Source organism: Pongo pygmaeus, chromosome 20 (assembly GCF_028885625.2).
Source record: "Pongo pygmaeus isolate AG05252 chromosome 20, NHGRI_mPonPyg2-v2.0_pri, whole genome shotgun sequence".
Taxonomy (NCBI): domain Eukaryota; kingdom Metazoa; phylum Chordata; class Mammalia; order Primates; family Hominidae; genus Pongo; species Pongo pygmaeus.
This window is the reverse complement of record NC_072393.2, coordinates 51,888,231-51,912,174: the sequence shown is the minus strand read 5'-3', so window position 1 is coordinate 51,912,174 and position 23,944 is coordinate 51,888,231. Positions and strand designations below refer to the sequence as shown.

Here is a 23,944-nt window from a genome sequence, read left to right as displayed (position 1 = left end):
GCGAGACTCCATCTCAAAAAACAAACAGACAAACAAACAAAAACAAGTACACACACACACACACAAATGAGTACAAATAAGTGTAAAATCTGAACCACATCAGTGGATTGTATCGATGTCTGTATCTTGGTTGTAGTATCGTACTATAGCTGTGGAAAATGTTATCATCAGGGAAAACTGAGGAAAGGACATGAAGATCTCCATTATTGATTATGTCAGTTTGTGACTTTACAATTCTCTCCAAATAAAAAGTTAAAAGAAAGCACTGATGAAATGCAAAGACAGGATGTAACACCTGTAAAATGTGCAGTGTAAACAGGGCGGCTAGAAGAACACACAAAAGGCAGTTGTTTCTTCAACGGGTTTGCTGGGAGCACATGACTAGATTTCAGTACTGTGGCCTCCAGGGCCTGGCTTAGACAGGAAGTTCAGAGAAAGACCCCCCTTTCACTAAGCTGGGACCCCAAAGTGCTTTCTGCTGAGTGAGTGTGAGCCAGACCTAAACCTGTCCCTGTCCCAACTCCAAGTCCCAACTCCAAAGGTAGCAGCATCAACACCGAGCAGAACGGGAGAAGGAAGAAAAAAAAAAGTCCCTGAGAAGTTGTGGCTTCAGAATGGCCCAAGAACAGAGTTGACACCCCCAGGGTAGATAACTGGATGAGTCAAGGGACAAGAAGCCAGAACCAGGTTTGGAGAGGCTGTAACCGGAAGTGTCTGAGGGGTGCCTAACCAAAGCAAACACAGACCCTGGAGTCCATGCATTCGACTCAGGCCCAGGGAAAATCCCCCAGTTAAATGCAAAGGTCAGCCAGGCGCGGTGGCTCACGCCTGTAATCCCAGCACCCTGGGAGGCCGAGACGGGCGGATGACTTGAGGTCGGGAGTTCGAGACCAGGCTGGCCAACATGGTGAAACTCCATCTCTACTAAAAATACAAAAATTAGCCAGGCATAGTAGCACTCACCTGTAATCCCAGCTACTCCAGAGACTGAGGCAGGAGAATCGCTTGAACCCGGGAGGTGGAGGTTGTGGTGAGCCAAGATCACGCCCCTGCACTCCAGCCTGGGCAAAAGAGGGAGACTCCGCTAAAAAAAAAAAAAAAAAAAAAAAGCAAAGGTCAATAATCATCAGGCCAAGAAAATCAGGTCACAGGGAAATATGACACCAATAAGAATCAAAAGAACAGAAAAGATGTGGCTCAGACTTTAGATGCTGGGAGATCAGACACCAGTATTAAAACAGTCATGCAGCCAGGCATGGTGGCTCACGCCTGTAATCCCAGCATGTTGAGAAGCTTGAGTCTAGGAGTTTGAGACCAGCCTGGGCAACATGACAAAACCTCATCTCTACTGAAAATAAACAAAAATTAGCAATCCTACAAGGAAAGGAGAGAGAGACGGGGACAGAGATCAGATCTGAAGAGAGAGTAGTTGAGATTTTTCCAGAACTGATGAAAGACACCAGATCACAACTTGAGGAGGCCAGCAGATTCCAAACATGCCTGTAATCCCAGGACTTTGGGAGGCCAAGGCAGGCAGCTCACCTGAGGTAAGGAATTTGAGACCAGCCTGGCCAATATGTGAAAGCTCGTCTCTACTAAAAATAGAAAATTTAGCCAGGCGTGGTGGTGGGCTCCTGTAATCTCAGCTACTCGGGAGACTGAGGCAGGAGAATTGCTTGAACCCACGAGGTGGAGGTTGCAGTGAGCCGAGATCAGGCCACTGCACTCCAGCCTGGGCAACAGAGCAACGCTCCGTCTCAAAAAAAAAAAAAAAAAAAAAAAAAAAAAAAAAATTTAAAGCAACCACAGGAGGAAATAGAAGGTTGTTAGGCTAAATGGTGACTTCTCAACAGCACCAGTAGAAATCACAGGAATGTAAAATGAAATCTTCAATGTGCTGAAAGAACAGAACGTCTGATGTAGAATTTTATATATTTGTAAATATCTTGTGTACAACAGGGAAAGAAGGAATAATGTAGAATTTTATACCTTGCAAAAATAACTTTAAGAATGTACATTGTATTAGTTTGCTAAGGCTGCCATAAAATACCACAAACTGGGTGACTTAAACAAGAGAGATTTATTTTCTCACAATTTTGGAGGGTAGAAATTCAAGATCAAGGTGTCAACAGATTTGGTTTCTTCGGAGGCCTCTCTCCTTGGCAAATAGCTGCCTTCTCTCTGGGTCCTCACACGGCCTTTCCTGTGTGCACAGAGTGTCCAGTGTCTCTTTGTATGTCGCAGTCCCCTCTTCTTTTTTTGTTTGTTTGTTTGTTTTGAGACGGAGTCTCGCTCTGTCGCCCAGGCTGGAGTGCAGTGGCGCGATCTCGGCTCGCTGCAAGCTCCGCCTCCCGGGTTCACATCATTCTCCTGCCTCAGCCTCCCAAGTAGCTGGGACTACAGGTGCCCGCCATCACACCCGGCTAATTTTTTGTATTTTTAGTAGATACAGGGTTTCACCGTGTTAGCCAGGATGGTCTGGATCTCCTGACCACCGGCCTTGGCCTCCCAAAGTGCTGGGATTACAGGCATGAGCCACCATCAATCCCCTCTTCTTATACGGACGCTAGTCAGATTGGATTAGAGTCCACCCTAACAGCCTCCTTTTATTTATCTTTTATTTGTATTTTTTTGAGAAGGAGTCTCACTCTGTCACTCAGGCTGGAGTGCAGCATGGTGATCTTAGCTCACTGCAATCTCCGCCTCCCAGGTTCAAGTGATTCTCCTACCTCAGCCTCCCAAGTGTGAAACTACAGGTGTGTGCCACCACACCCGGCCAGTTTTGTGTTTTTAGTAGAGACGGGTTTCACCATATTGGCTATGCTGGTGTCGAACTCCTGACCTCGTGATCTGCCCGCCTCGGCCTCCCAAAGTGCTAGGATTACAGGCGTGAGCCACCGAGCCCTGCTCAGCCTCCTTTTAAATTACCTCCTTAAAGGCCCTGTCTCCAGATGCGGTGGCTGACACCTGTAATCCCAGAACTTTAGGAGGCCAAGGCCAGTGAATCGTTTGAGTCTAGGAGTTCAAGACCAGCCTGGGCAATATAGTGAGACCGCATCTCTACAAAAAAAAATTTTTTTAAATAAATAAATACATACAAAATAATGGTCCTATATCCAAATATAGTCACATTCTAAGGTCCTAGGTGTTAGGGCTTCAACATATGAATTTGGGGAGACACAATTCAGTCCACGATATAGCAGATGTTTTTAAAAACATTTTTAGGCAAATATTTTTAAAAACACGGCGGCTCACCCTTTAGTCTCAGCACTTTGGGAGGCTGAGGCAGGTGGATCACTTGAGGCCACGAGTTCAAGACGAGCCTGGCCAACATGGTGAAACCCCGTCTCTACTAAATATACAAAAATTAGCTGGGCATGGTGGCAGGCATCTGTAATCCTAGCTACTCCGGAGGCTGAGGCAGGAGAATCACTTGAACCCGGGAGGCGGAGGTTGCAGTGAGCAGAGATCACACCACTGCACTCCAGCCTGGGTGACAGAAAGAGACTCTGTCTCAAAAAAAAGAAAAGAGAGAGAGAGAGAAATGACACCTGGGTGGCTACAGAGGAGTGAGCAACTGAGCCAAATGCAATAGAAAATGAGATCATAAGATCCCAGGGAAGGTGGGAAGAGGGGACACATATCACCCAGGGGCCTGTAGGTCACAGTAATGTTTTGGGACTTTATTCTGAGGATAATAGAGAATCAGAGTAAGTTTTAAGCAAGAGGAGTGACACGATCTGATTTATATTTTAGAAATCTCATTCTGCTGCTATGCAGTAATCAACACCCAGCCACTCCTCGACACTTTCTGTCTGCCTTCCCTCTAGTCCAGCCACCATCACCTCTTGCCTTGACCTCACTGGGCTCTCAGCTTCTGCCCTCAACTCCCACTGTCTGTCCCCCCACAGGACAGTTAGAGAAACCTTGCTAGATCTTCAGTCAAAGCATTCCCCGCTGCTGCTCAGACCCGCCCATCACTCCCACCTCACTCAAAGCACAACCCAGTGTCCTTACCGTGGCCCCCTGGGTCCTGCATTCTCACTCACCCCCTCCCACTCTCCCTCTCAATCCGCCCGAACCACACTCGCCTCCCTGAACACCCAGTCATGGTCCAACCTCAGGGCCTTTGCACTGGCTGCTCCCTCTGCCTGGGTCGCACTTCTCCACGTATCGACAAGGCTCCCTCCTCTACATCCTTGAAGACTCTTCTCAAATGGTGCCTCTTCCAAAAGGCCGCTCCTAACCACTGCCCCCTTTATTTTTTCTCTATAGCACATAGCCCAACCTGAAAAATATGCATTACACATATTATTGTATATTATATGTATATAATTATTAACTTATATATAATTACATATATAATTTTTTTAATTATCTTTTTTTTTTTGAGAGGGAGTCTCGCTCTGTCGCCCAGGCCGGAGTGCAGTGGTGCGATCTCTGCTCACTGTAACCTCCACCTCTCAGGTTCAAGAGATTCTCATGCCTCAGCCTCCTGAGTAGCTGGGATACAGGCACACACCACCACGCCCAGCTAATTTTTGTATTTTTAGTAGAGACAGGGTTTCACCATGTTACCCAGGTTGGTCTCAAACTCCCGACTTCAGGTGATCTGCCTGCCTCAGCCTCCCAAAGTGCTGGGATTACAGGCATGAGCCACCGTGCCTGGCCAATTATATATATAATTTTGATATACATTATCATATTCATAGTCAATAAAATATAAACAAATATAAATGTATTTTTATATTTTTATATTATGTATATAACTATATATTTTATATATTTACATTTTATATATAAATGTATATTATATATAGATTTATATATATAAATTTATAATAAATATACAGTTGTACATTGTATATGAAATATAAATATATAAAAATAAAAATATAAATATATAATATATACACATATAAATATATAATATAAATATTAATAAATACATACTATATTTTAATAATAAATGTATATATCTTAATATTAATATATTTATATAATAAATATATAAATTTATAAATTATAAATATATTTCTAAATGTATGAATATATAAATATATGATATATAAATATAAGATATATAAAGATATATACAATATTAAGATATAAATATTAATATATAAGATATAAATATATATTTTTATATATAAGATATAAACATATATTTTATATATAAGATATAAACATATATTTATATATAAGATATAAACATATATTTATATATAAGATATAAATATATATTTATATATAAGATATAAATATATATTTATATATAAGATATAAATATATATTTTATATATAAGATATAAATATATATATTTTATATATAAGATATAAAATATATCTTATATTTTATGTAAGTACATATATACCTTTTATATATTTATAATATTTATGTATTATAAATATATAATTATTAATATACTATTAATCATCAGTGTTGATATATAGTATTTTGTAAATGCAAATATATTTATAACTATATATTACTATATTAATGTTATATATTATGTATAATATAAAAATATAAATATATATAAATCATATATAATTCTATTAAAATAGCATATATTTACTTATATATAACTATATAAATATATACAACATATAATTTTAACATCAATATATATACTTTTTTTTTTTTTTTTTTAGAGACAGGATCTTGCTCTGTCTGCCCAGACTGGAGTGTAGTGGCACAGTCACTGCTTGACATCCTGGGCTCAAGCAATCTTCCCACCTCAGCCTTCTGGGTAGCTCAGACTATAGGCATGCCTCCAAGTCCAGCTAATTTTTAATTTTTTTTAGGATGGGGTCTCACTATATTGCCCAAGCTGGCCTTAAACTCCTGGGCTCAAGCTACCCTCCTGCTTCGTCCTCCCGAGTGCTTGGATTACAGGGGTGAGCCACCGCACCCAGCCCCAGATCTGGATTTCAGTCCAGCCTAACTGAATCACATCCATGACAGATGTCACCTCCAAGCCTGTTTCCTGTTCTGTGAAATGAGGATATTACAAGATACTTGACAAGGCTGTCTGGGGATTTAATGAGATGGCATAGGCAAGCAGGCCCCAGAGACCATGAGGACAATGATGATGATCGTGACCTTGCTGGCCCTCGGGGTCTCTCTCCCCCTGGTCTTCATCTCCCCTGTCTTGGTCCCCGCATGAGCAGGTCTCTCGGTCTCACAGCGGGTCCCTCGGTCTTTCTGGGAGTCACTGCTGCCCATTTACGTGTTTCTCCCCACACTTTCTCGGGGTTTCTAACTCTTGCCCCTCCCCACCCGTCTCTGGACTCCCAGCAAGAGCTATTTTCTGCCAGGCATCAGGCGGAGACGGAAACTCACAAATAAACAGGGCACCGTGGCGTCAGGTTAGCAGACGGTGGTCGTGGCCTTGGGGTGGGGGCGGAGGTTAAGACGTAGTAAACACCGGGGCTGATGAATTTCTAGTCAGTATCATCTCCCGTTCCCTTAACTCATAGCAGCAACCACACCAGGGAAAGAGAGCTTGTCTGAAGAAGGATAAGGGGTATCTTTCAGTCAACTCATCCAATAAAACTGGAGTTGGGGGGTGAAAAGCAGCCATGGCCCAAATAACAGAATCCTAGAAGAAAACAATTAGGGAGAAAATAATAAGGGGGAAAAAAAAAACACTCCCAAGCCAGCAGTATCTGGGGTTCTCCGAACAATAGGTGCAATTGTTAAGGGGAGTCATGGAGCCTGGGAACGGCCTCTCCTTACATCATTCTCAGACATCCCGCAGATGCCACAGCTGTAACCACTGTCACTGGGTTACTGGGTCCAGGCCCTGCACACACAGGGAACTCACACCTCCCACGAGGAAGGTCAAGGCTGTGACTTTGCAGAAAGCACTCAGCACAGGGACCCCCATGCCCGTCATGGTGCCTCCCCAGGAGCGTTGTTCCTCCATTCTGCCGACCACAGTCTCTTCTGCTCTCGAGTATGTCCGTGGACGGCTGACAGGTCTCATCTGCTCTGTGTCTGAAAAGCTACCTGGCTCAAATACCCCCACCCTTCCTGGCTTCCCACCTCGATCTGTCACTACACCCTGCAAGACCCCCAGGGTCTGCTGCTTTCCCTTGGGGTCTTAGGCAGGCTCTTTGCTCACAGGGGACTTTGCGTGCTCCTTCACAGGGGGTGGGAGGATGTCCGAGGTTGGGGTCAAACAGTCTTGGGTTTCAGCTCTGGAGTAACACCTTTTTTTTAACATTATTTTTATTTTAAATTTAATTAATTAATTTATTTATTTTTGAGGCAGAGTCTTGCTCTGTCACCCAGGCTGGAGTCCAGTGGTGCGATCTGGGCTCACTGCAACCTCCACCTCCCGGGTTCAAGCGATTCTCCTGCCTCACCCTCCCAAGTAGCTTGGATTACGGCACCCGCCACCACACCCGGCTAATTTTTGTATTTTTAGTAGAGACCGGATTTCACCATGTTCGCCAGGCTGGCCTCTAACTCTTGACCACAAGTGATCTGCCCGCCTGAGCCTCCCAAAGTGCTGGGATTACAGGTGTGAGCCACCACGCCCAGCCCAGACTAACACTTACTGTCCATATGACTTTGGACAAGCTCCTGAGCCCCTCTAAGTCTTCCTTTGCTCATCTGTAAAACAGGACCATTAACAGACTCTATTTGACAGGATCTGGGAGGATTTAGAGATGACACAGGTCGGGCCCTGAGCATGGTGCCAGCCCACAGATGCTCAGTAATGAGTGTGCCTGTTATTATTGTCTCAATTGTGTCTTCATTTCATAGATGATCTTTTTTTTTTGATATGAGGTCTCACTCCCTCACCCAGGCTGGAGTGCAGTGGCACGAACACAGCTCACTGAAGTCTCAGCCTCCTGGGTTCAAGCAGTCCTCCTGCCTCAGGCTTCCGAGTAGCTGGGACTATAGGCATGCATCACCAGTTAACTTTTTTGTACTTTTTATAGAGACTAGGTCTTACTATGCTGCCCAGGCTGGTCTCAACCTCCTGGACTCAAGTGATCCTCCTGCCTCAACCTCCCAAAGTGCTGGGATTACAGGAATGGGAATTTGGGACAATGGATGGGGCCAAGAGAGGACCCCCAACATTACAGATAAAATTTTGCAATGCCCCTTTATGACCTTGAAAATTAAACTCATAGGTAATATAGCCCACCAACATACAAATTTTATTTTATTATTTTTTTTTCCTGAGACGGAGTCTTGCTCTGTCGCCCAGGCTGGAGTGCAGTGGCGCTATCTCAGCTCACTGCAACCTCCACTTCCTGAGTTCAAGCAATTCTCCTGCCTCAGCCTCCTGAGTAACTAGGATTACAGGTGCGTGCCACCACGCCCAGCTAATTTTTGTATGTTTAGTAGAAACAGGGTTTCGCCATGTTGACCAGGCTGATCTGGAACTCCTGACCTCAAGTGACCTACCTGCCTCCGTCTCCCAGAGTGCTGGGATTACAAGCGTGAGCCACTGTGCCCAGTCACAAATTTTATTTTCAAAAATGGGTATCGTGTCATGTCCTAACCAAAATATAAAGGGAAAATAAAAAGACAGTAATTTATAATAAAATAATGTCTATTTAAGTGTATAGATGCTCAGGCATGGACACTCCCAAAAATCATCTGAGCGGGGCAGACACTAGCCTCTCTGTGTAGATTCACCATGAATGAGATACAAACAAATGGTATGTTGTTTGGAGACAGATACCACAAGCAACATTGCCTTGAGTGTTGTGGCTTCTAGAATTGGTGAATAACTGAATAAAGTTCTCAGAAAAACCAAGAGCTTGAAGACCAGAATGAACACAGTGGTTGCATTCCAGGAAAAATGTGTGTTATCTTAAAATATTGCAAAAAGCACCTAGTGCTTATATGTAAAACATAGGTAGGCTCTGAATTTGGATAATTATAAATGGGTTTTTCTACCTAGATGGGTGTTCAGTGGGACACTGGAAAGTTAAGTGGGGCCCAGAACAGGTCTTGGTGGTGCAAACTGCTGAGATATCTGCCATCCCTGGTCCCCACCTACTAAATCAAGCCACACCCCCAATCACAGTGACAAACTCAAAACGCCCTCACCAATTCCAAAACATGCCCTAAGGGAGATTTCCAGAGTCTGAGGGTGTCCAGCCTCTGCAAACCATGCTGGCTTCATCCTGGGACCTTCACTCCATTCTAGCCACTCCAGCCCCCTTGCTGTTCCCAAATTTCAGGATGTTTTTTTTTGAGATGGAGTCTCACTCTGTCACCCTGGCTGGAGTGCAGTGGCCCTAACTTGACTCACTGCAACCTCCGGCTTCCGGATTCAAGCAATTCTCCTGCCTCAGCCTCCCAAGTAGCTGGGACTACAGGCACCCACCACTGCGCCCAGCTAATTTTATTTTATTTTATTTTTTATTTTTTATTACTTTTTTTTTTTTTTTGAGATGGAGCCTCGCTCTGTCACCCAGGCTGGAGTACAATGGCACGATCTCAGCTCACTGCAACCTCTGCCTCCCAGGTTCAAGCAATTCTCCTGCCTCAGCTTCCTGAGTAGCTGGGATCACAGGCACCCGCCACCATGCCAGCTAATTTTTGTGTTTTTAGTAAAGACGGGGTTTCACCATGTTGCCAAGGCTAGTCTCAACCTCCTGACCTCGTGATCTGCCCGCCTCAGCCTCCCAAAGTGCTGGGATTACAGGCGTGAACCACTGTGCCCAGCCTGCTAATTTTTGTATTTTTAGTAGAGATGGGGGGTGTTTCACCATCTTGGCCAGGTTGGTCTCAAACTCCTGACCTCAGGTGACCCACCCACCTCGGCCTTTCAAAGTGCTGGGATTACAGGCATGAGCCACCATGCCCAGCCACAGTTTCCATATCCTGTGTTCCTCTTCCTGGAAGATTCTTCTTAGTGGTCTCAGCTTCCAAGTCCCATTCCTGAGCCAGCCACTCTTAGAACACCCGGTTCACAGGCCAGCAGGTCTTTACAGTCTAGTGTTTTCTCATTCACTGGTCGCTCTCCTGAACTCGTTCATGAAGCAAGCATAAGGTAGCCTTGGTCACTGCTGAATTTCCAGCACCCAGTATGGAGCCTCAATAACTATGTATTGAATATCAAGGTGGCCCGTGGAGACTGTGGGTGGAAGAAGAACCCCTGTAGGTGCGGTGGGCGGGAGATGAGGCTTTTGCTGGTTCCAAAGGCCAGGAAGGATTTAAGACAATGGATGGGGCCAAGAAAGGGCTTTTTTTTTTTTTTTTTTTTTTTTAGAGAGACAGGGTTGGCCAGACACAGTGGCTCATGCCTGTAATCCCAGCACTTTGAGAGGCCGAGGCAGGTGGATCACACCTAAGGTCAGGAGTTCCAGACCAGCTTGCCCAACATGTCAAAATCCCATCTCTACTAATACAAAAAATTAGCCAGGTGTGATGGTGTGCACCTGTAATCCCAACTACTTGTGAGGCTGAGGCAGGAGAATTACTTGAACCTGGGAGGCAGAGATTGCAGTAAGCCAAGATTGTGCCACTGCACTACAGCCTGGGTGACAGAGCAAGACTCCATCTCATAAAAAAAAAGACAGGGTCCACTCCGTAGCCCAGGCTGGAGTGCAGTGGCACAATCATGGCTCACTGAAGCCTAAACCTCCTGGGCTCAAGTGATCCTCCTGCCTCAGCCTCCTCACTAGCTAAGATTACAGGCACATGCCACCATGCCCAGCTGATTTTGTATTATATGTAGAGACAGAGTCTCACTATGTTACCCAGGCTGGTCTCAAACTGCTGGCTTCAAGTAATTCTCTAGCCTCAGCCTCCCAAAATATTAGGATTACAGGCGTGAGCCAGCATGCCCAGCCCAAGAGGGGGCATTCTAAGTGAGATCGCTCTGTGCCAAGGTCCTCTGCCACTTTTAACATCAATTCCCAGTTCCCAGAGTGAGTATGAAACCCGACTCTGCCATTTCCTTGTTGTGTGACCTTGGATACATTCCTTAACCTCTCCAAGCTTCATATCTTTCTCTGTAAAGTGAAAATAATAGGCCGGGCGCAGTGGCTCACGCCTGTAATCCCAGCACTTTGGGAGGCAGAGACAGGTGGATCACCTGAGGTCAGAAGTTTGAGACCAGCCTGGCCAATATGGTGAGACCTTGTCTCTACTAAAAATACAAAAAACAAAAAAAATTAGCCAGGCTTGATGGTGGGCGCCTGTAATCCCAGCTACTCAGGAGGCTGAGGCAGGAGAATCGCTTGAACCCAGGAGGCGGAGGTTGCAGTGAGCTGAGATCGTGCCATCGCACTCCAGCCTGGGCAATATATAGCAAGACTCCGTCTCAAATAAATAAATAAATAAAATAAATCAGGTCATGTTGTTATTATTATTTTTGTCTTTTTATTTTTTGTAGAGACAAGGTCTCGCTATTTTGCTCACGCTGGCCTAGAGGTCCTGGGCTCAAGCGATCCTCCTTCCTCAGCCTCCCAAAGTGCCGGGATTACAGGTGTGAGGCACTGCGCCCAGCCTGGCTGCTATGATGATTAGGAATAACTCTGAAGTCTATGAAGGGTGCAGCCCCTCCAGCCTAGGGGTGGGGGATATTTGCAGACACAGACTCTCTTTGAACAGACTGGGAAACTGAGGCACAGAGAGTGGAAGTGTCTTCCCAGAGGACACAGAGCACCTTGGCAGCAGAGCTGGGACCAGAGATCAGGGGAATGACCTCCTTCCACATCTCTGTGAAGAACTAAAGTCAGATGGGGGTTCTGGGCAAGGAGTGGGCCCTTTAAATCCTAAGCTCCACCTTTGCTCAGAAGAGTCTCTGGGCATTATAAAAAGGGGTGCAGCTCCCTTCTGCTCTGGGAAACGCCTGCTGCTCTTGCCCTTGCCCACGGGCCCCCAGCCCCCGCCCCTCTCCAGTGACCCACCACCCCTGCTTTGGTGCCATGCAGCTGCCACCCTTTGACATGTGGAAGGACTACTTCAACCTGAGCCAGGTGGTGTGGGCGCTGATCGCAAGTCGGGGTCAAAGGCTGGAGACCCAAGAGATTGAGGAGCCAAGTCCCGGGCCCCCGCTGGGGCAGGATCAGGGGCTGGGGGGACCAGGGGCCAACGGGGGCCTGGGCACCCTGTGCAACTTCTGCAAGCACAACGGGGAGTCCCGCCACGTCTACTCCTCACACCAGCTGAAGACACCGGACGGCGTGGTGGTGTGTCCCATCCTGAGGCACTACGTGTGTCCCGTGTGCGGGGCCACTGGTGACCAGGCCCATACGCTCAAGTACTGCCCGCTCAACGGTGGCCAGCAGTCCCTCTACCGCCGCAGCGGGCGCAACTCAGCCGGACGCAGGGTCAAGCGCTGAGGATCGTGAGATGCCCACCACCCGCACCCCGACCCTCCTTGTCCATCCCACCCAAGTCCCTAAACTCTCTCTTCCAGTCACCCAGCCCTTTGGAATTTCTGGCCCCCAGAACTCCACCCTGGCTGGATCCTGAAACAGTGGAGGCTGCTGGGAGCCAGGCCAGCCCCGCCCCTTTGGACCTGTCAGCCCTCGGAGCTCTGGCCTGTGGGCGTCCGAGGGTCCTTGGTGCCGCGGGAACCCTTCCTGCACGGCCCTGTAGCGCCCTCTGGGCCCCGGTTCATGGATCTTTTGTCCTCGTGGGGCCTGCTGGTGACAAGAGCCCTGCCCCTTCGACTTCTCTGTTCCTTGTGGAGTTCTTGGATTTTTGAACCTCCAGGATTCCACAGTGCTATCCCAAGCCAGCCCTTAGGAGACACTGAACAAGGCTGGCTGAGAAGTGCCCACTCAAGAACTTCAAGATGGGATGTCGACTTAAGACCAGCCCTCTCCACCTTCAGCCTCCTGCAGAACCACAGTGTCATCGTGGACCACGCCTGTTCATTCCTTCCCTGACATCAGTACCCATCCCTCAGGAGCGGAGTGGGACGCTGGAGAGCACCGTGTCACTGGAGGGCACCGTGTCTTCGCAGGTTCACCTGCGGATGGAGAGCCGTCGGGTGAGCTGACACCTTTCAATGCCCCCTGGTTGTTCTTCCCCTTGTTCAGCCCATTGCACCCGGCACCTGCCCCCATCCCCAAATCACCGATGGGTCCTTTCCCCCAGCGAGAAGCATATCTCTCGATCACCTCCCATCCGACCCCCCAAATCATGATAGTTGACTAAAGGACATTTTTTTTTCCTCCTGTGTTTTTCATCCTCCAACGTTCAAGTCGAGGAACCGCCGATAAGAAAGGGGTTTGAGTACCTGGATGGGAATGGCAATGGCCTAGCTTTTATTTTAGGGGCAAAGAAAAGAAGAGCCCCCGTCAGATTTTAAGTTGTTCAGTTTTTGGCACAGGGTCGGGACCCTGAGTATTGAGCTCTGGTGAATAAAAAGGTTTTCCAGTCGTCTTTGAAATGGCTGTATCTGTTTCCGTCTTTGGTTTGTTTGTGAGACACGGTCTTGTTCTGTCGCCCAGGCTGGAGTGCAGTGGCGCGATCTTGGCTCACTGCCCGGATTCAAGTGATTATCCTCCCTCAGCCTCTCAAATAGCTGGGACTACAGGTACTCCCCACCACGCCTGGCTAATTTTTTTTTTTTTTTTTTTTTTTTTTTTTTTTGAGATGGAGTTTTGCTGTTGTCGCCCAGGCTGGAGTGCAATGACGCGATCTCGGCTCACTACAACCTCCGCCTCTTGGGTTCAAGTGATTCTCCTGCCTCTCAGCCTCCCGAGTAGCTGGATTATAGACATGCACCACCACGTCTGGCCATTTTTGTATTTTTAGTAGAGACGGGGTGACCGAGTAGGCGGGACTACACACCCAGGTAATTTTTATTTTTGGTTTTTGTTTTTTCTGTTTTGAGACGGAGTTTCGTTCTTGTTGCCCAGGATGGAGTGCCAATGGTGTGGTCTCGGCTCACTGCACCATTGAACCTCCCGGGTTCAAGCGATTCTCCTGCCTCAGCTTCCCAAGTAGCTGGGATTACAGGAGCCCACCACCACGCCTGGCTAATTTTTTTTTTTTTTTTGTATTATTAGTAGAGATGGGGTTTCACCATTTTGGCCAGGCTGGACTCGAACTCCTGACCTCAGATGATCCGCCCACCTCGGTCTCTCAAAGTGCTGGGATTGCAGGCATGAGCCACTGCGCCTGGACTTTTTTGTTTGTTTGTTTGAGATGGAGTCTCGCTCTGTCGCCCAGGCTGGAGTGCCGTAGCCCGATATCAGCTCACTGTAACCTCTGCCTCCTGGGTTCAAGCGATTCTCCTGCCTCAGGCTCCAGAGTGCCTCACACTCGGCTAATTTTATATATATATATATATATAAAACATATATATATAACATATATAATATATATAACATATATAATATATATAACATATAATATATATATAACATATATAATATATATATAACATATATAAAACATATATATAACATATATAACACATATATATGACACATATATATATGTTTTTAGTGGAGATGGGGCTTCGCCATGTTGGCCAGGCTGGTCTCGAACTCCTGATCTCAGGTGATCTGCCCTTCTCGGCCTCCCAAAGTGCTGGGATTACAACGTGAGCCACTGCGTCCAGCCTCTGTTTCCATCCTCTCATCTGGCTTTGTCCTCAGTGGCTGCAGGAAGGAGCAGGTAGCTGCATTGGCCAGACCCAACACGGGGAAGCCGGAGGCAGGACAAGAAAGGGCTTTGGGTTCCCCTTCCAGCCAGCCCCTGATACATCTGCCACCTATGAACTGGCTTTCAAATTCCTCCCGTGCCTCCGCCTTGATCCCTGTTCCCTTTTCATGTCATGTCTATGGGTTTCTCTGGCCCTGTGAACCCTCGGGATCTTCCAGGACCTGCTTTTTGGTAGTTCTTAAACTTTGAGCTCCCAGACCCCATTGGCGAGGTGTTGAAAATTATGGTCCCTGCCCTGCGCAGTGGCTCACGCCTGTAATCCCAACACTCTGAGAGGCAGAGGTGGGAGAATCACTTGAGACCATGAATTTGAGACTAGCCTGGGCAATATAGTGAGACCCCGTTTCTACAAAAAATACAAAACAATAGTCAGGCATGCTGGAGTCTTGCTTTGTTGCCCAAGCTGGTCTCGAACACTTGGCTTCAAGCGATCCTCCCATGCCTGTTGGGATTACAGGCGTGAGCCACCACGCCCGGCTCATTTCCCTTGTTGTAAACCACTCAGTTTGCAGTACCTTGTCATGACAGCTACAGGAAAGGAATGCACTGGGGCTCTGGGGAGGCATCCAGGGAGTCTGGACTAAAGTAGGTGCTGTGTCAAAGTCTGGCCTGGAGCCCGTGAGAAGGCTGCATGCGGAGAGTTATGGGAAAAGGGACAGAGAGCTTTGCAGGTGTGGACAGGTCGAGGCCAGATGCAGGACAGCTGGTCATTCTCCTGCATCTGCCCCGTTCCTGCAGTTACCTCTCATGAACCAGAGACCAGACAGGCAGGCAGATGCACAGCACACAGGGCAGCCTCCTGGGCTCAGAGGAGATACACAGGGGCAGAGTGGGCATGCAGGGGCCACTGGAGACTTGTGCATGGCACCCGTGTGCATCAGACACCATCTCGCCCACCCCTGAGGAAATCAGAGAAGACAGCAGCGAGACTCCATGCAGAAAAGCAAATGCTTCAGAACGGCCTCTTCCCTCCAGCACCACTTTGGGCTTAGGAGAGAGAGTAGGGGAATAGTTCTACACCCACAAAGAACCAGGGAAGGAAAATTAGATCCATTAAGGATAGACCTAGAGCCTCACAGAGTCCCCAATGTGCCCTGAAGTATATAAGGCCAAGGCTTTATCTCTGCACCTCACACTCCCACAGTGGCCAAGAGTGCCTACCACTGTATCGGTCTCTGAAACTGGATTTGTGCACACGTGGGGTTCCAGGGGTTCTGGTGAGTGGTGACCATAGATGAGAGCCGATTTCCAATGCTAACCAGTATTTGGCCCATTCTAGAGAATTTTATACAAAGGAAGGGAAAAGATTGCACTTTTTTTTTTTTTTTTTTTTTGAGACAGAGTCTCTCTCTGTCACCCAGGCTGGAGTGCAGTGGCACCATCTCGGCTCACTGCAACATCCACCTCCCGAGTTCAAGCAATTCTCCTGCCTGCCCAGCTTACCAAGTAACTGGGACTACAGGCATGCGCCACCACCACGCCTGGCTAATTTTTGTATTTTTAGTAGAGATGGGGTTTCACCATGTTGCCCAGGCTGGTCTCAAACTCCTGACCTCAAATGATCTACCTGCCTAGGCCTCCCAAAATGCTGGGATTACAAGAGTGAGCCACTGCACCCGGCCAAGATCGCACTATTAACAAAAGTCTTTATTTTTAATTTGTACTAAGAATGTTGAGAGATCATTTTTAGGTTTATCATTCAGTTTCTCCTTCTCTCTGCCCTCCCGCAAAAAGTCTTGCCCAGGCTGGAATGCAGTGGAGTGGTCATAGCTCACAGCAGCCTCAAACTCCCGGCCTCAAACAATCCTCCCTCCTAGGCCTCACAAAGTGCTGGCATTACACGCATGAGCCACTGTGCCCGATCCAGATTCTCTCTTAACGTGTCTCTCCATCTGTCGTTTTTGCCTTCTTCCTCTGCCCTCCTTCCTTTCTCCTTTCTCGCTCCCCACGTTCCTTCCTTCCTTCCCTTCTTTCCTTCCCTCCTTCTTATCCAGTCCAAAACAGAAATCTCACATTCATTAGGAAATCCTCTTGGCTCTAGCTTCAACATCCATCCCAAATCTGACCATCTCTTCTCCAGCACACTACCTTCCAATGCCCCACCACCTCTCACCCAGAGTACTGCAGTCACCTCCTCAATGATCTTCCTGCTTCTACTCTCAACCCCTAAGGGTATATTTTCAGGCTGGGCACAGTGGCTCATTCCTGTAATCCCAGCCCTTTGGGAGGCCGAGGCAGGTGGATCACTTGAGGCCAGGAGTTCAAGACCAGCCTGGTCAACATGGCGAAACCCCGTCTCTGCTAAAAATAAAAAATTAGCCAGGCATGATGGTGCACACCTGTAATCCCAGCTACCCGGGAGGCTGAGGCACAAGAATCTTTGAGCCTGGGAGGCGCAGGTTGCAGTGAGCCGAGAAGGCGCCACTGCACTCCATCCTGAGCAACAGAGGGAGACTGTCTCAAAAAAAAAAAAAAAAGTATATTTTATTTTCTTTCTCTTTTTTTTTTTTTTTTTTTGAGATGGAGTCTCGCTCAGTCTCCCAGGCTGGAATGCAGTAGCATGATCTCGGCCCACTGCAACCTCCATCTCCCAGGTTCAAGCAAGTCTCCTGCCTCAGGCTCCCCAGTAGCTGGGATTCCAGGTGACCGCTATCACGCCTGGCTAATTTTTGTATTTTTAGTAGAGACGGGGTTTTGCCATGTTGACCAGGCTGGTCTCAAACTCCTGACCTCAAGTGACCTACCTGCCTCAGCCTCCCAAAGTGTTGGGATTACAGGCGTGAGCCACTGTGCCCAGCCAAGAGTATATTTTCAAAACCCAACAAAAGTGATCCCATTAAAACACAAGCCAGCTCACCTCCCTCCTCTGCTCAGAGCCCTCCTGTGGTCACTGTCTCACTCCAACTAAAAGCCAAAATCCTCATCTCAGCCCACAAGGCCCCACACAATCTGCCTCTCACCCAAGTCTGGCTCTTTTCCCACCCTCTCCCATTTGCTCAGTCTTCTCCAGCCACTTTGGCCTCTAAACTGTTCCCCAAACACTTCTGGAACATTCTGGCCTCGGGGCCTTTGCACTCACCCTTCCGGCTCCTTGGACAGCTCTTGGCCCAGATACCCACATGGCTTACTCTGCCACTTCCCACAAGCCTTTGCTCAAAGGCCACCTTCTCCCCGAGGCCTTCCCACCCACATATTCCTAATCCCTCCACCCCATCTCTACTTTTCTTTCCTCCTTAGCACTTACCACCACCTAACATGCCACATGGCTGAGTTGTTTATTATGTCTCTGGTTGCAATGGTCAGTTTCACATGTCAGCTTGTCTAGACCGCTGTCCCCAGTCATTCAGTCAAATATGAATCCAGCTGTTGCTGTGAAGATATCTCACAGATGTGATTAAAGACTATAATTAGTTTACCTTAAGGAAGGAAATTTATCCTAGATAATCTGAGGGGGCGGTGGCTCATACCTGTAATCCCAGCACTTTGGGAGGCCAAGGCAGGTGGATCCCCTGAAGTCAGGAGTTCAAGACCAGACTGGCCAACATAGTGAAACCCTGTCTCTACTAAAAATACAAAAATCAGCCAGGCGTGGTAGCATGCACCTGTAGTCCCAGCTACTTGGAAGGCAGGAGAGTCGCTTGAACCCAGGAGGCGGAGGTTGCAGTAAGCCGAGATCGCACCACTGCACTCCGGCCTGGGTGACAGAGTGAGACTCTGTCTCAAGTAATAATAATAATAGGCCAGTGCAGTGGCTCAAGCCTGTAATCCCAACACTTTGGGAGGCCGAGGCAGGCGGATCACCTGAGGTCAGGAGTTCGAGACCAGTCTGGCCAACATGGTGAAACCCTGTCTCTACTGAAAATACAACAAAATTAGCTGGGCGTGGTGGTGGGTGCCTGTAGTCCCAGCTACTCGGGAGGCTGAAGCAGGAGAATTGCTTGAACTGGGGCAGTGGAGGTTGGCAGTGAGCCAAAATCGTGCCACTGAACTCCAACCTGGGCGACAGAGCAAGACTCTGTCTCTATAAATAATAATAATAATCTAAGTGGGCCTGCTGCAATCAGTCAAAAGGTTTTCAGAGCAGAGCCGAAGCCTCCCTGAGGAAATTCCGCCTGTAGACAGTGGCTTCAGTTCATGCCCAAAGCTCCAGCCTGCACTTTCCGATGGTGCCCTGTGTATGGATTTTGAAGTTGCTTAGCCAGCCCTACAATCCTGTAAGCTAATTCCTTGCAACAGATCACTTCATACATACCCCCTGCTGGCTCTGTTCCTCTGTGTTATCCCTGATTGACGAAGTGAGCTACTTCCTGTCCATCCACCACCCCCAGCTAGAAAGGAAGCTCTGAGAGTGGAGTTCAGTATTTTATTCACTGCTGTATCCCAGGTGCCTATGGCAGCACCTTTTTTTTCTTTTTTTTGAGACAGAGTTTCGCTCTTGTTGCCCGGCTAGAGTGCAGTGGCACCATCTCAGCTCACTGCAATCTCCGCTCTGGTTCAAGCGATTCTCCTGCCTCCACCTCCCAAGTAGCTGGGATTGTAGGCGTGCACCACCACACCTGGCTAATTGTGTATTTTTAGTAGAGACGGGGATTCACCATGTTGGCCAGGCTGGTCTCGAACTCCTGACCTCATCATCCACCCGCCTCAGCCTCCCAAAGTGCTGGGATTACAGGCATGAGCCACCATGCCTGGCCATTTTTTTTTTTTTAAGACAGGGTATCAGCCAGTGCAGTGGCTCGCACTTGTAATCCCAGCATTTTGGGAGGCTGAGGCCATAGGATCACTTGAGCCCAGGAGTTCAAAACCAACCTGGGTGATGTAGCAGGACCTCGTCTCTATCTTTTAAATTAAAAAAAAAAAAAGAAAGAAAAGAAAAGAAAAGACAGAGGCTCGCTCTGTCGTCCAGGCTGGAGTGCAGTGGCAAGATAATAGCTCGCTGCAGCCTGAACTCCTGGCCTCAAGCAATCCTCCTACCTCAGCCTCCCAAAGTGCTGGGATTACAGGCATGAGCAACCAGGCCCAGCCCTAGGGCAGCACTTAATATGCTTGTTGCATCCATTTCTTTCAGCATTAAAACAACACAACACAAAACAAAAATTTAGCTTCCACTCCGCCTCTGCCTCCAGCCCTCTTCCACATACCTGATGGGTTCCTGGATGCTCTTCCTCATTCCCCAAACCTTCCCAGGCCTTTCATACCCACCACATCCCAAAACACTTCAGCATCTTACCCCTACATCTGCTACCCCTCAAGTCCCCATCTTGGGCGGCCCTACCATGTAATGCATCCTGTCTCCAGGGCCAGAGATCTAGGCTTTTTCCCTCACCCCTCACAGCCCATCAGGTTCCAAGTCCTGTCCATTCTTCCTCCTAAATATCTCTCCTTGCAACTTCCTAAGTATTTTCCTGGACTCACTAATGGGTCAAGATTCACAGTTTTGGCTGGACTCAGTGGCTCATGCCTGTAATCCCAACACCCTTGGAGGCTGAGGCCTCTCAGAGGATTGCTCAAGCCCAGGAATTTGGGACCAGCCTAGGCAACACAGTGGGATCTTGTCTCTACAAAAAATTTTAAAACTTAGCCGGGCATGGTGGTGTGTGCCTGTAGTTCCAGCTACTCTAGAGGCTGAGGTGGGAGGGTAAGCCTGGAAGTCTGAGTCATGATTGCATGATTGTACCACTGCACTCCAGTCTGGGCCATAGAGCAAGTCTCTGTCTCAAAAAAAAAAAAAAAAAGACAACTCACAGTTTTGAAAATGTGGCCCTTGGCCAGGCACAGTGGCTCATGCCTATAATCCTAGCACTTTGGGAGGATAAGGCAGGTGGATCATCTGAGGTCAGGTGTTTGAGACCAGCCTGGCCAACACGGGTGAAACCCCATCTCTACTAAAAAAAAAAAAAAATTAGCCGGGTGTTGGTGGTGTGCCCCTGTAGTCCCAGGTACTCAGGATGCTGAGACAGGAGAATCGCTTGAACCAGGGAGGCAGAGGTTGCTGTGAGCCGAGATCACACCATTGCTCTCCAGCCTGGGCGACAAGAGCAAAACTCCATCAAGAAAAGAAAAGAGAAGAAAAGAAAAGAGGCAAGACAAGAAAGAAAATGTGGCCCTAGAAAGCCTTCTCTGACTCACCCTCATCCCAGAAGTCTCGCCCTCTGACTTCCTGCATCCAGCTTCCAGCTACCCACATCTGTGGAGCTCCAAACCCCACTGCCTGTGGCTCTCCACCTCCCACCGTCTCGTGAACCCCAAGCCAGGTTTAGACTCAACTCTCTGCCTGGACTGCCATGGAGCCAGCAGCTCCCTGAATGCTCCCCCAGGGTCCCCAGTGCATTTGTTTCCTGTGGCTGCCATGACAACGTACCGCAAACTGAGTGGTTTAAAACGAGAAACGTGGTTAGGCACGGTGGCTCACACCTGTAATCCTAGCACTTTGGGAGGCTGAGACAGGCGGATCACCTGAGGTAAGGAGTTCAAGACCAGCCTGGCCAACATTGTGAAACCCCGTCTCTACTAAAAATACAAAAATTAGCTGGGCATGGTGGCATGCGCCTGTAATCCCAGTTACCCGGGAGACTGAGGCAGGAGAATCACTGGAATCCGAGAGGCAGAGGCTGCAGTGAGCCGAGATCATGCCACTGTACTCCAGCCTGGGCAACAGAGCAAGACTCCATCTCAAAAAAAAAAAAAGAGAGAGAGAGAAACGTATTGTCTCCCAGATTCACCAGGATGAAAATCCGAAATCAAGGCATGGGCGTGGCCTCACTCCTGACGAGGCTCTAGGGGGTGATCTTTCCTGGCTTCTTCCAGCTTCTGATAGCACAGGGCCTTCCTGGGCTTGTGGCTGCATCACCCCCGTCTCTGCTTCTGTCACCATAGAATTGTCTTCCGTGTATGTCTCCTCTTCTTATAAAGACACCAGGAATGAGGAATGAAGGGTCCACCCTACACTGGTATGGCCTCATCTTAACGAATTCCCTCTCCAAGGACCCTATTTCGAAATAAGGTCACATTCTGAAGCACTGGGGGATCAGGACTTCAGCCTCTCTTTTGGGGGGAAATAGTTCAACCTGTTGGTCACTTTACACTCACATATCTTTTTTTGTTTGTATTTTTTTTGTTGTTGTTCTTATTTTTTTAATTTAATTTTTTTTTTTGAGGCAGAGTCTCACGCTGTCCCCCAGGCTGGAATGCAGTGCCGCAGTCTCAGCTCACTGCAAGCTCAGCCTCCCGGCTTCATGCCATTCTCCTGCCTCAGCCTCCTGAGTAGCTGGGACTTCAGGCGCCTGCCACCACTCCCGGCTAATTTTTTGTATTTTTAGTAGAGACGGGGTTTCACCATGTTAGCCAGAATGGTCTCGATCTCCTGACCTCATGATCTGCCTGCCTCGGCCTCCCAAAGTGCTGGGATTACAAGCGTGAGCCACCGTGCCTGGCCTTTTTTTTTATTTTTTTGAGACAGAGTCTCACTCTGTCACCCAGGCTGGAGTGCAGTGGTGAGATCTCGGTTCACTGCAATCTGTGCCTCCTAGGCTCAAGAGATTCTCCTGCCTCAGCCTCCCGAGTAGCTAGGATTACAGGCACATGCCACCACACCCAGCTAATTTTTTTTTTTTTTTTTTTTTTTTTTTTAGTAGAGACAGGGTTTCACCATGTTGGCCAGGCTGGTCTCGAACTCCTGACCTCAGATGATCCACCTGTCTCAGCCTCTCAAAGTGTTGGGATTACAGGCGTGAGCCACTGCACCCAGCGTTACATTCACCATATCTTACACGACCCCACACCCCCAAGTGGGAACCTGGGCCAGAGACTTGGGTTTCACCTAGATATCTTCCTTTCCCTTGCTAGCGCGACACTCACCATGCTTTCCATATATTCTCTCAAATGTCTCTCCGTGTCCCCCCTTGACACTGTCCCTGTCTTAGTCTAGTCTCCCCCGGCTTTCCTAATCCTTTTCTTACCCCTGCTCATGACTTTTTTTGACTCCGCCCAGTAGTCTTGCTCCCTCCCATCCACCCTCCACACAGCAGGCAGAGGGGCCTTTTTTCTCTCTCTCTCTTCTTTTGAGACAGGGTCTCACTCTGTTGCCCCAGCTGGAGAGCAGTGGCCTGATCATAGCTCACTGCAGCCTGCAACTCCTGGGCTCAAGCGATCTTCCCGCCTCAGCCTCCCAAGTAGCTGGGACTACAGGCATGTATTTTTGGGGGTTTGTTTTTTTTTTTTTTTTTGAGACGGAGTCTCACTCTGTCATCCAGGTGGAGTGCAGTGGTGCAATCTCAGCTCACTGCAACCTCCGCCTCCCGGGTTTAAGCGATTCTCGTGCCTCAGCCTCCCGAGTAGCTGGGATTACAGGCATGCACCACCATGCCCACCTAATTTTTGTATTTTCAGTAGAGATGGGGTTTCACTATGTTGGTCAGGTTTGTCTCGAACCCCTGACCTCAGGTCATCCGCCCGCCTTGGCCTCCCAAAGTCCTGGGATTACAGGCGTGAGCTCCACCGCGCCCGGCCCAGGCTACGGATTTTAGCTTTTATGTTCATTGTACCAGGAACTGTATAAGTGCTCATGTATATTTATTGAGTCGATAAATGAAGCACCGCTTGTCGAATGACCTTGAGGACTCCTGCAGGATGCTAACGAACACATTTCTCTGCCGGACTGAGCTCCATCATCCTGCCATGAGGCTCACCCCACCTGCGTTCTGGCTTCATTCCTGTCTCCAAGCACTTGCTTAAAGTCGTGCCGGCGTCAGGATCTCCCTTCCTACCAGCCAGGAAGCTCTTCTCTCTTATCTTCCCCGCTCCTCGAGGTAAAGGTGCGCACAGAGGGGCCCCCAAGGCGTGACTGGAAGACTTGTGGGTCGCTATGGTTACTGCATCCGCCCGGGGCGGGACATCCCCAGGACGCCCAGCCTCTAGGGGTGCGAGGTGGGAAGCTCTGGAGCGGCCCAGCGCAGAGGCGGGCAAGCCAGGAGGCAAAGCGGTTTCCTCACGCCTCCACCCCACCCACACAGTTGTCAAGGAGACAAAGCGCTTCCCTTCAGCGCTGCCTCCCTCGCCTTTCTCCTAGAGAAAGGGACAGTTGCGTAGTTAGAGGGCAGGGTGGGCTGAAAGACCCATCCAGGCTCGCAACGCCTGCGCGGAGACCTGGTCCCGGGTACAACCCGAGGTACGCGCATGCGCGCGACGGCGTTTTTGCGCGTGCGCCGTTGTGGCCCCAGGAGGCTAAGGGTACCCGCGCGGCGCTAACGTTGCGGCTGCGCAGTTGCGGCCTGCTGG

General features: G+C 48.5%; 1 protein-coding gene across 1 annotated transcript; it reads left to right on the top strand.

Annotated features, from left to right (window-relative positions):
- The first annotated feature begins 11,825 nt into the window (after positions 1-11,825).
- On the top strand, positions 11,826-13,388 carry NANOS2 (nanos C2HC-type zinc finger 2). The gene has a single exon (XM_054466257.2). It carries the CDS (start codon positions 11,911-11,913, stop codon positions 12,325-12,327), a length of 417 nt encoding a protein of 138 aa, XP_054322232.1. The 5' UTR covers positions 11,826-11,910; the 3' UTR covers positions 12,328-13,388.
- Positions 13,389-23,944: the final 10,556 nt, after the last annotated feature.

Bases quoted from the DNA above. Each gene is read 5' to 3' on its own strand.
- NANOS2 (XM_054466257.2), top strand. From the start codon at position 11,911: ATGCAGCTGCCACCCTTTGACATGTGGAAGGACTACTTCAACCTGAGC.